General features: G+C 43.7%; 1 protein-coding gene across 1 annotated transcript in view; it reads right to left on the bottom strand.

Moving 5' to 3' along the window:
- Nucleotides 1-10049, bottom strand: part of Luzp4 (leucine zipper protein 4) — a 40369-nt gene extending 30320 nt beyond the window's left edge. The window contains exon 1 of the mRNA XM_052749333.1: nt 9965-10049. Within this exon, the coding sequence (XP_052605293.1) occupies nt 9965-10049 (85 nt within the window). The remainder of the gene's footprint in view (nt 1-9964) is intronic.
- Between the last annotated feature and the right edge of the window lie 2247 nt (nt 10050-12296).

Raw genomic sequence — 12296 nt, 5'->3', positions numbered from 1 at the left:
CGAATTTCTATAGTCTTCTATCCCTGCTCTACTTCCCCTTTTCGGGTTATGGGTGCTCTTTCGTCCATTGCATCACTGATGGTTTCTCTTACTCTCCCACCCTGCTATAAATGACTCCTCCACATTGATCACCCTCTGCCTCCATGCTCATCCACCCTTATTCTTATGTCAGGGCCTTGCTGTCTTGCCCAAGCTTCCTTCACACTTCCAGCATGAAGCACTGCCCTGCCTCAGCGTTTGAGTAGCTGACACTACTTCCCCTGCACCTTCTGTATCCCTGCTAAATTTACCTCCCTTTCTCAGCTCACCTCTCTATGATTTGTCCCCTCTATCCTTCTTCTCTTTTTTATTGGTCAGTCTCCTAAGTACAACCCCGTTTCTAGTCCTGTGCTCCTGCTTGGCTGGCCACCCCATTCATACCTCCATGTGGATCCTCCCATCTTATACCCTGCCCTTCTTGCTCCTGTGTCTTATCATAATTTGGTACTCATACCTCTGTCCCTTTCCTGTCTCTTATAATAGCCCTGGCTAACATACAGAAAGTCCTGCAGGATAGGGTTAGAGGATCAGAAATGACCGGTGGCAGGGCAAAGGCTGGCTGGGTTAGGGCAAGGAAGGGGGGCTTGGAAAATGGCCAGGTAGCATGAAACTGTGGTTGCCATGGTGGGGGTGGGGAGTGGTAGAAAAAGAAATGTCAGGTTCAGGAGCTTCTCATAATTACCACAACCAACCAAACACACCCACCTATCAAATTTTCTTTATCTGTGTCTTTCTGGCACATCCTTAAATATATGCTTAGAAAGTTAGCCCTGGGCTCCAGCTATGCAGCCACGTGGGTGAGAATTCAGCAAAGGGCTTTACGTTTTGAAAATAACCAGTTTTGTCGCCTGCCCCTTTCAACAATCCTTAATCTCCACTTCATTTTTAAGATTCAAGGTTCAAAGAACGAGGATGGTATGTTGAATTCTAAGGGGGATGTGGACAAAAGGATAAGAGGGGGCAATGGTGGGGAGCCATGACGAGGGAGCAAGATGAAGCAATGACATCGTCAGCAGTTTGTCACTATCACTACAAAAATCCACAGAAATCCACCAAACATATGCCCATTTTCCAGCTTTCAATTCCCAGATCCCCAGAAAGCTTTCTTTGGACAGATATCTGAAAGGTCACTTGGGTCGAACTCAGCAAGACGCTGGGTATAATTTTAAAATAACAACAGAATCAGGAGGTGGTGGCACACGCCTTTAAGCCAATCATTCAGGAGGCAGAGCCAGGAGGATCTCCGAGTTCTAGGTCAGTCCAGCTTACAGAGTGAGTTCCAGGACAGCTAGGACAGTTTCACAGAGAAACTCTGTCTCAAAAACACAAAAAAGTAAAACAAAACAAAAAAAAATTAAAAAAAAAAAGAAAAAACAAACTCCGATTTAGTCCCTGCCCCATTCAAAAGTCATTAATTCACTCGTCATTTTTAAGCTTCCCTTCTGGAAAACAGGAGTGGATGACGCACAACGGGCCCAGGGACAGACAGGATGGAAGGATGTTCAGTGGGGAAGAAGATAGGAGAAACAGAGCTCAAAGCCTCTCTGCAATGGTCCACACAGCCAGGCACCATTTTATGAAGCCTGTGTGATACTGAGGCTTCTCCATCAAGCCTTTCCGCAACGGTCCACACCGCCAGGCGCCACTTTATGAAGCCTGTGTGATACTGAGGCTTCTCCATCAAGCCTCTCCGCAACGGTCCACACCACCAGGCACCATTTTACTAAGCCTGTGTGATGCTAAGATTTCTCCATCAAGATCCTTCCCGAGTAGAGGGGACCCTGAGGACGGAGAGGGACCCAGCTGCTACATGCATAGAGACATGACTACAAAGAACTGTTACCCTCATGGTTTGTCATCCTATGGCCACCAGGAGCTGGATTCCAAGCCATGTCAAAGAGGAGGGCGCCCCATGCAGACTCTCTTCCTGGACTATCCTGCTGCTCTCAACACTTGGCTAGTGACACCTGGCAATCACTGCCCTTGCCTGCACTGTTGCTAAGGCTCAAAGGGCAGAGTTTAGTGTGTGCCAGTCAGCACCAGGCCTCCAATCAGGAGTGAGGGGAGGGGATTTTCGAGACAGGGTTTCTCTGAGTAGTCTGGCTGTCTGGGAACACAGCAGGCTGGCCTTGAACTCAGATGTCTGCCTTTCTCTGCCTCCTGAGTGCCTGCATTAAAGGCATGTGCCACCGCAGCAGGGCCACAAATTTTATTTTTTATTTTAATTATACTAATTTTTTTTTAACCAGGCAGTAGTGGTGCGGGACTTTAAACCCAGGACTTGAGAGGCAGAGGCAGGCTGATCTCTGAGAGTTCGAGTTCAGCCTGGTTTACAAAAACGAGTTCCAGGAAAGCTAGGAATTTTTTTTCCAGGCAGAGCTCTCATATTACTGGCTCTTCAGCAACTCACCATTATAACAGGCTTGCCTCAAACACAGTTATGTGACTGCCTCTGCCTCTGGAATGCTAGGATAAAAGTCATGTGTCCCTATTCCTAGCCAGTTATCACAAATATTGGTATTAGGACCCATCCAAGGTTTAATACTAACTCAAAATTTTTTTAATCAGTTTCTTAAATTTTATCCCCAGTATATATGAGGAAAATTGCGATCATTTCCATTTGGTCTTAAATAATATTCTCTTTATCCTTTCTTTTACTTATGGTTAATTTATAATTTTTAGTTTAAACATCTGGGCCTGTATGAATGTGTGTGAATGAAGTTTTTGCCTAGTGCCTGTCAGTTCAGAAGATGACAGGAACCCCTACCAATCTGGGGTTTCAGAAAATTTTGTGCCACCTGACTGTGGTCCTGGGACAAAAATCTGGGTATATGCAAGAACAGTGCTGATCCAAACGTTACTTCTGAGCCACCTTTTTGCCCACAAGAATTTTTGTTTTCAAATCTGTGCAAATTTATGTTTCACTATTTTTTTGTAGGAGATAGTAATCGATGTTTGAATTTTGTTATATGAAAGTATATTCACTGGCTTTAAATATATCCTTACACAAATCCTGAGAGCCAGAGTGGAGGTCTGAAGGAGGGGCCATGAGTTCCAAGCCAGCCTGAGTGACTAGTGAGACTACTTCTCAGCTAAGAAAATAACATTTCCACCCATTCTGGAATGTCCTCACAATTCCATATGGTAACATACAGAGTATAGAAGAGATCACAGATTATAGAGTGTGGGTCAAAATTCATACTATATACAGTATGTAAGAATCACCTGAGAGACTTACTAAAACAGAACTTGCCTATATACCATGCCCCAAGCCTGTAATCCCAGGTACGGATATCAGAAATTTGAAGCCTGCCTGGGATATAAGGTGAGTCCTTGCATCAACAGGCCAAGAAATATCTCTAAGAACATTTTAAAAAGTGTGAGAAGGTCCATCTTCATATATGTATACACACATACACATATACACGTAATAAAAATTACTAATATGCTATGAATTTTAAAGAGAGCAAGCCTAGTCATATGTGAGCCTTTATATTAGGAAATGAAAAGTTTAGGAATAAGTTAATTATATCATAATGTCAAATATGGAAGAAGTAGTTTTAAAAATTGCCTGTGCATGTAAGAGAAAACAAGGAAAATAACTACTTTCAACATAAGTCTTGCATCTCTTTAGGTGAATTTCAAAATATCATATGACACAAATATTTGGTATGTTTCTAAAAAGTTGAAACTAAGGTGATGTTGGTGGTGATGTACATAAATAAAAATTTGAGAGTGACTTTTTTGTGACAGGGTCTCATAAAGCAGGCTAACTTTCTACACAGCTGAATATGATCTAGAATCTGTGATTTCTCTGCCTCTTGTGAGCACGTGTGGTGGAAAAAAACATGCATTACCATTCTTTGGTTTATGCAAGGCTGGCAATCAAAGTCAAGGCTTTGTGCATACTAGGGAAGCAGTCTAACAATTTAACTGTACTTTCAACTCTCAAAAGATTTATTTAAGACCACTTCTTATACTGTAGCACAGGCTGGCCTCATATTTGTAGAAATTTCCCTGATTCAGTATCTCCAAGTCCTGGGATAACAAGCTACTATGACATTCTACCCATACTAAAGTGTGTGTGAGTGCGTGCCTGTGTGTGTGCATGTGTGTGCGTGCATTCATGAGTGCGTGTGTGCCTCTCTCTGTGTGTGTGTGTGTGTGTGTAGAGGTGGTGGCTAGAGGTGAACTTGGGTGTCTTTCTCAGTCACTTTCCACTTTAGTGTTTGAGACTAGTTCTCTCCCTGAACCTGTACATCACTCCTTCACCACACTGGCTATCCAGCAAGTCCTGGGAATCCTACTGTCTCCACCACCTCAAGAGTGCTATTATCATGCCAGCACCCTGGGGAATCAAACTCAGACCCTCAAGCTTATACAACAAGCTCTTTAGCAACTGAGCAATTGTCCCAGCCACATTACTAACAAGTTTTGTTTGGCTCTTAGTTAAAATATGAACTTAGTTCATTAAGTTATTTTATTTCATTTTTCATGTAGTCTAGTGTGTCCCTGAACTCATTGAGCAGTTGAGGTTGACATTGAAGTCCTGATTCGTCTGATGTGTTCAGGTCTAGATCAATATTTGAAAGACGACTTGTTTAGGTGAAAGCAGTAACCCTCCCTTGTCTACTGAAAGAGGTGAAATAAAACAGGAATAGTGGATAATTTAATATAACATTCAGCGGTTATTTTTTGTAGTGCTGGGGACTAAATCCAGGGCTTTTAATATGTTCATGAAGTTATGTAGGTCTAAGACTGAGCTACATACCTAGGCCTGTGCAAATTTTAATTCTTCGGACACAGGGTGTTATTTAGCCCAAGCTTGCCTCCACCTTGCTCTACAGATGAAGACAGCTTAGTAGATCTGATCCACTTGACTCTGTCTGCTGAGTCATCACAAATGTATGAGACCATGTCTGGTTAATGCTGCCCTGGGGATTGAACTTGGGGGTTTTATAAATGCTAGGTACCTACTTCATGAGGAAAACTATAAGCTCAGCCCCACCCTTTTGCTTTTTCCTGATTTTGAAAAAAGACCTTATTATGCAGCCTAAGGGGGTCTTGAAATAGTTCTTTCCAGAGCCTCCAGAGAAGCAAGGATTACAGGAATGTGATACCACACTCAATCACACTCAATCTTCAAACACAAGCATGTTACTTTCCTGTTGGGATAATCTATTTATACACTGTGGAAAGATGTATCTCTGTCTTTCCTCACCTGCTTAAGGCACCTTCTGATTGGTTTAATACGGAGCTGAATGTCCAATAGCTAGGCAGGAGAGGAAAGGCAGAATTCTTGGCACAGACAAAAGCTCTGGGAAAGAATCAGAGGCATGGGAGATTCACTAGCCACATGCCGAGAAAGTCAGATGTGCCATATTGAAGAGAGGTAAGGAGCCACATGGCAGAACAAAGATTAATATAAACAGGTTAATTTCAATTTTAAGAGACAGTTGGGAACAAGCCTAAGCTAAGGCCAAGGTTTCATAATTAACAAGAAGTCTCTATGTTACTATTTGGGAGCTGGTGGTCCAAATAAATACTGGCTCCACTTTCCATGTCTGCTTCTGTGTGGTTTTCAGCTACGTGGCAAGCTTTGTATAATATACCTCTAGGGATGCTAATTACCCAATACATATCATTTTGATTTTACAGTTATTTTAGTTGTGTGTTTGTGTGTGTGTAGATTGTTGTGGTGCCCACTCATTCTCTTTTTACTATGTGGGGTCTAGACTGTCAGGCTTGTCTCCAGGTACATTGACCACTGAGTCATCTCACCTGGCCCTTATTCTGTTTTGCTTTCTACTTGGGACACAGATATGGCATCACCCCGAGAAAACTTCATATGACCTGGTGCTTCTCTCAATAACAAAGGGCCCAGATTTCAGAATTTAAAATGCAAACATGAATGAAAATTAGGTGAGTAGGAAATTTTAATCTTAAATGTACTTCAGATTCAAAAGGGAAGGGAAGAGAAGGGGGTGTAAAATGAATCTTTAAAAGGTAATATTAATTAAAACAAACCCAGAGCCAGGTATTGGGGTGAACACTGAATGATAAGAGAAACAGAACCAGCCACAGCTGTCCTCACCTTGACAATTCCTCAGCTGATCTTGTTTCCTCAAACTGGAAGCCTCTGAGTCCTCATTGGAATGGATATCAGCTGAACTGCTACTCAAAGCCTATATACTTAAAAAGGCCTCTATTTCCTGGTCCTCATGTGTTATATACCTTTCTGCTTCCAGCCATCACTTCCTGGGGTTAAGGCGTGTGTCACCATGCCTGGCTGTTTCCAATGTGGCTCTGAACTCATAGAGATCCAGATAGATCTCTACCTCAGAAATGCTAAGATTAATGGTATATATGCCACCATTTTCTGTCCTGTATGTTTATCTAGTGGCTGTTCTGTTCTTTGACGACAGATAAGTTTATTAAGGTGCACAATTTATTGGGCGACAGTGTATCACCACAAGGGGGGAGAAAAATTAATATCTGAAGTGTTTTTTTATTGTATTATTCCAGGCTCTCCTTGAACTCACTGTATAGCTGAGGAGGCCCTGTTACTCCTAATCTTCCTATACCAGCCTCATTATATTCATGTGTCACCATGTCTAACTGTATATTATGGTTTTAAATGTGTTATCCTGTGGTTTAAACTCATTGCCTCAGGCTGGAGAAGCATGCACTGTGTTCAGAGCTCATTATTAGCCCACATCCATTTAATGCTACATGAAGAAACCATTTCTTTAAAACCAAATGGAACAAATGAAAAAAATGCATGGATGAGTGTGGCATGATGAATGTCACTTATAACCTCAGCAGTTTTTAGGTCGAAACAGAAGAGGGACTTTGGAGGCTAGCTACATACCGAGTTTCAGGACAGTCTGGTCACATAATGTGTTAAGACAGCCTCAGATACATAGTGAGACCTTGTCTCAAACAACAGAAAAAAAATAAATGCAACAATCTTTAAATTGAATTATATGAAAATGATAGGGTAGCCAAGCTTACTAATTATAAACATGCCATTAGACTAAAAGATTTCAAATGGATTACCTGAAATTATGAACATAATATTATGATATTTCTCTAGTTCTTCCTAAAAGTGATTTCCAAAATTGCTGTATGCCCATATCTTCCTAGTTAGACTGGAGAAAGTTTATGATTCATATACATTGTTAGAAGGGCAGATGAGATACCTCAGTTGGTAAATGCTTGAAATGCAACCTTTAGTTCTCAAATTGAATAGCCAGTTTCCTCTAAAAATCCCACATTTGACGGCCAGTGATATGGCTCAGTGGATAAATACACTTGTTGCCACACCTGAACACTTTAGTTGGATATTTGGATACCCGGTTTGAATGGAGAGAACCAACTCCTGTGACGTGTCCTCTAATCCACTCTGTGCAGTGTAGGAGGTCACATACTGCACAAATCCACAGAAATGAAAAAATAAACAGTGAATGTAAATAAAATGTTGAGCACAGTGGTATATATTTGTAGTCTCAGAGATGAGGAGGCAGATGACAGAGAATTCCTGGAACTCACTCACTGGCCATCCAACCTAGTCTAATCGGTCATCCAGGACAAATGAGAGACTTGTCTCTCATTGTTCATCTTCAGTGTTGACTTCTGGTCTCCCTGTGTGAGTACATCCACATTTAATCACAGCTCAACAAACTTGTCATGTGTATACACACACACACACACACACACAGAGAGGGGGGGGAGAGAGAGGGAGAGAGAGGGGGGGGGGGGAGAGAGTGGGAGAGAGAGAGAGAGAGAGAGAGAGAGAGAGAGAGAGAGAGAGAGAGAGAGAGAGAGAATAAGAGTGTGTGTTATCAGAAAAGGAAATGAAATTCTGTTAAGTATGCAGTATTTACCATGTTTGTCTTTCTGAGTCTGGGTTACCTCACTCAGGATGATTTTTTCTAGATCCATCCATTTGTCTGCAAACCTCATGATGCCATTGTTTTTTTCTGCTGAGTAGTATTCCATTGTGTATATGTACCACATTTTGTTTATCCATTCTTCAGTTGAAGGGCATCTGGGTTGTTTCCATGTTCTGGCTATTACAAACAATGCTGATATGAACATAGCTGAACAAGTGCTCTTATGGTGTGGTTGAGCATTTCTTGGGTATATGCCCAAGAGTGGTATAGCTGGATCTTGGGGGAGATTGATTCCCAATTTTCTAAGAAAGCGCCATATTGATTTCCAAAGTGGTTGTACAAGCTTGCATTCCCACCAGCAGTGGAGGAGAGTTCCCCTAGCTCCACATCCTCTCCAGCATAAGGTGTCTTCAGTGTTTTTGATCTTAGCCATTCTGACAGGCGTACTCACTCATAGCAGGATACTAGACATGAAACAAGGATGAATTGTCTGCTACTCACATCACCAGGGAGGCTACCCGGAAAACAGGACCCCAAGAAAGACACAGGGATCGCCCAATGACAGAGAAATGGAATGAGATCTACATGAACAGCCTGGACATGAGTGGGGGTAATGAAAGGCGAGGGTCGAGGGAAAGAGAGCTTGGGGGAGCGGGAGATCCCAGCTGGATCAACAACAGAGAGGGAGAACAAGGAATAGGAGACCATGGTAAATGAAGACCACATGAGAACAGGAAGAAGCAAAGTGCTAGAGAGGCCCACAGAAATCCACAAAGATACCCACACAACAGACTGCCGGCAATGGTCGAGAGACAGCCCGAACTGACCTACTCTGGTGATGGGATGGCCAAACACCCTAATTGTTGTGCTAGAAACCTCATCCAACTACTGAGGGATCTGGATGCAGAGATCCATGACTAGGCCCTGGGTGGATCTCTGGGAGTCCAATCAACGAGAATGAGGAGGGTTTATATGAGTGAGAATTGTTGAGACCAAGGTTGGATAAAGCACAGGGACAAATAGCCAAATGAATGGAAACACATGAACTATGAACCAATGGCTGAGGGGTCCACACTGGATCAGGCCCTCCGAATGGGTGAGACAGTTGATTGGCTTGATCTGTTTGGGAGGCATCCAGGCAGTGGGACCAGATCTTGTGCTCATTGCATGAGTTGGCTGTTTGAAACCTGGGGCCTATGCAGGATTGTTTGGCTTGGCCTGGGAGGAGGGGACTAGACCTACCTGGACTGAGTCTACCAGGTTGACCTCAGTCTGTGGGGAAGGCTTTGCCCTGGAGGAGATGGGAATGGGGGGGGGGGCATTGGGGGGAAGGTGAGGGGGACGGGAGGGGGGAGAACAAGGGAATCCGTGACTGATATGTAGAACTGAATTGTATTGCAAAATAAATTAAAATAAATTAAAAAAAAAAAGATATTTGATATGAAAAAAAAAAAGTATGCAGTATTTAATTCCTTAAATTGAAAATTGGATTGCTAGGTAACAAATTGTGACAGCAAAAGGCTTTCTCGAGTACTTTTGTAAAAAGTACTTAATGGATTCTATTTGGGGTACAGAAGTAGCATAGAAAAAAATTTCAAGGCAAAAAAAAAAAAAAAACCACCAAGAAAGCAAACAACCTGCCAGGTTTGGAGGCTCACTGAAGGTCAGCCTGTGCTATACAGCCAGACCCTGACTAAAACCACAAGAGTCTAAGATCTTAATTTGTACTAATGTGGGGAGGGCTACTGAAGGGTTTCTAAAAGCCTGAGCATGGCAAACATGGCTCTGGCCATCCTTTCCCTTCTCCCCCAATGACTCTGCCTTGCTAAAAATCCACTAGATTGCATTCATAAAGCTAGCCATCAAGGTCCATTCACTTATATGACCACTTCTTCCTCCTGAGGCTGACTACCAACTTCCAGCCATCCAAGCATTAAAGTCCAGCCATCAAAAGCCCCCTCTGGCTCACCTAACTAACATGCTCCAGTCTAATGAAACACTTCATCCTAACACAGGGTTTCTTCTTTTACCTTCATAAACTGCCATTTTTGGCTGGGCCACATCTGTCGCCTCTCTGTCCAGAGGCAGTCCTTTGTCCCTCTCCAGGACAAACATTCCTGTCCCTTTCCCTTGTTCCCTTCCCCTTCTAAACTGTCCTCTATCTGTCTTTATCTGATGTAGAATAATCCTTTTGCACACTGCGAAGATCTGTCACTGTGATTGGTTTAAGAAAGAAGCTGACTGGCCAAATGCTGAACAGGATAAAGTTAGGTGGGAAAGTCAAATTGAGAATACTGGGAGGAAGAAGCGTGGAGTCTGGAGACATCAACCAGCTGTGGAGCAAGCAGGACATGTAGAAATTGAGGTAACCAGCCACGAGCCATGGAGCAGAGCATAACTAGAAATATAGGTTAATTTAAATGTAAGAGTTAGCTAATAACAAGCCTTAGCCATTGGCTGAGCATTTGTAATAAATATAACCTCTGAGTGGTTATTTGAGAGCATCCCCGGGATAGGAAAACTCCTACATTTGTCTCTTATGCCCTGACCTCTGTCACTCTGGGGCAAATAGATCTCCTTTGTGCTAAGAACTTGGTCTTGGGGTGTCCTGAGCCGATGCCATTTCCTTTCAATATTCATGTCCCTTTCTGAGAAATTCCAACTGTACACATTTTCAGAAACCTTAGAAGGATGTAAATGCACATATTTACTCAGAGGCCGTTTCATCTGGATCACCATGCTTTTATGTAGAGGCATTCCTTGTGGATAAGGTTCTGGTTGCTCCCTGTTCCCCTGAATCACTGATGCTTCTGTTGATCCTCTCTTCCTGTTCTGAAGCTCTCCTCTCACCTGCTCATCCAAGCTGCCTTAAAACACCCAGGGTCAAGACTGCTCCTGCCTCAGCACCTCACTATCTGAGAATGCTACTGAGCCTACTGTGTGCCTTCTAAATTCCCTTCCCTTTTCCATCCCTAGGCAGGCCTGCTCTCTAGTAGCTGGCCCCTCCTCTCCCAGTTCATTTTATGGTTCCTCTCCAAGTCCAGCCCCTACTCCAGCTATGGACACTCACTTTGCTCCTCCCTTCACACCTGTGTGGCTCTGCCCATTTGTAGAGCCTGCCTTCCTTGCTCCTATTATTTGCTATTTTGGAACTCTCATCTCTGCCCCACACCCAACCTCTCCCTTTCCCCCCTCTCCCGCTCTGATTTATTGGGTCTCTGGACATCATACAACAAGTCCTACAGTTTCTAGGTTTAGAGAATAGGGACAGTATGTTGGATGGTAAGGGGGATGTGGACAAGGGGATTAGAGGGGGCAATCGCGGGGAGCCATGACGAGGGGGCAAAGTGAAGCAATGACATAGTCAGCAGTTTGTCATTATCACGACAAACATCCACAGAAATCCACCAACCAATGCCCATTTTCCATCTTTCCATCCCAGATCCCCAGAACGCGGTGGTGGCTCAAGCCTTTAATCACAGCACTCAGGAGGCAAAGGCAGGATTGTCACCGTGAGTTCGAGGCCAGCCTGGTCTCCAAAGCGAGTTCCAGGAGAGGCGCAAAGACACACAGAGAAACCCTGTCTCGAAAACCAAGAGAAAAGAAAGCTATCTCTGTACTTTCACCAAAAGATCACGTGGGTCGAGACTCAGTAAGAGGCTGGATGTTATTTGAAAATAACTGAAGAGCCTGGCCGTGGTGCTGCATGCCTTTAATCCCAGCATTCGGGAGGCAGAGGCAGGTGGATCTCTGTGAGTTCCAGGCCATTCTGGTCTACAGAGTGAGTTCCAGGACAGGCACCAAAACTACACAGAGAAACCCTGTCTGGAAAAAAACAAAAAGGAAAACGAAAGAAAAAAAAAGGAAAAAAAATACCGTCCGATTCAGTCCCTGCCCCATTCAAAAGTCATTAATTCACTCGTCATTTTTAAGCTTCCCTTCTGGAAAACAGGAGTGGATGACGCACAACGGGCCCAGGGACAGACAGGATGGAAGGATGTTCAGTGGGGAAGAAGACAGGAGAAACAGAGCTCAAAGCCTCTCTGCAACGGTCCACACCGCCAGGCGCCATTTTATGAAGCCTGTGTGATACTGAGGCTTCTCCATCAAGATTCTTCCCGAGTAGAGGGGACCCTGAGGACGGAGAGGGGCCCAACTGCTACATGCATAGAGACATGACTACAAAGAACTGTTACCCTCACGGTTTGTCATCATATGGCCACCAGGAGCTGGATTCCAAGCCATGTCAAAGAGGAGGGCGCCCCATGCAGACTCTCTTCCTGGACTATCCTGCAGCTCTCAACACTTGGCTAGTGACGCCTGCCAATCACTGTCCTTGCCTGCACTGTTGCTAAGGCTCAA

The sequence above is a fragment of the Peromyscus californicus genome, unplaced genomic scaffold (assembly GCF_007827085.1).
Source record: "Peromyscus californicus insignis strain IS unplaced genomic scaffold, ASM782708v3 Scaffold_10__1_contigs__length_136768540, whole genome shotgun sequence".
In the NCBI taxonomy this organism is placed as follows: Eukaryota; Metazoa; Chordata; class Mammalia; order Rodentia; family Cricetidae; genus Peromyscus; species Peromyscus californicus.
This window is presented reverse-complemented; position numbering and strand designations above follow the sequence as displayed.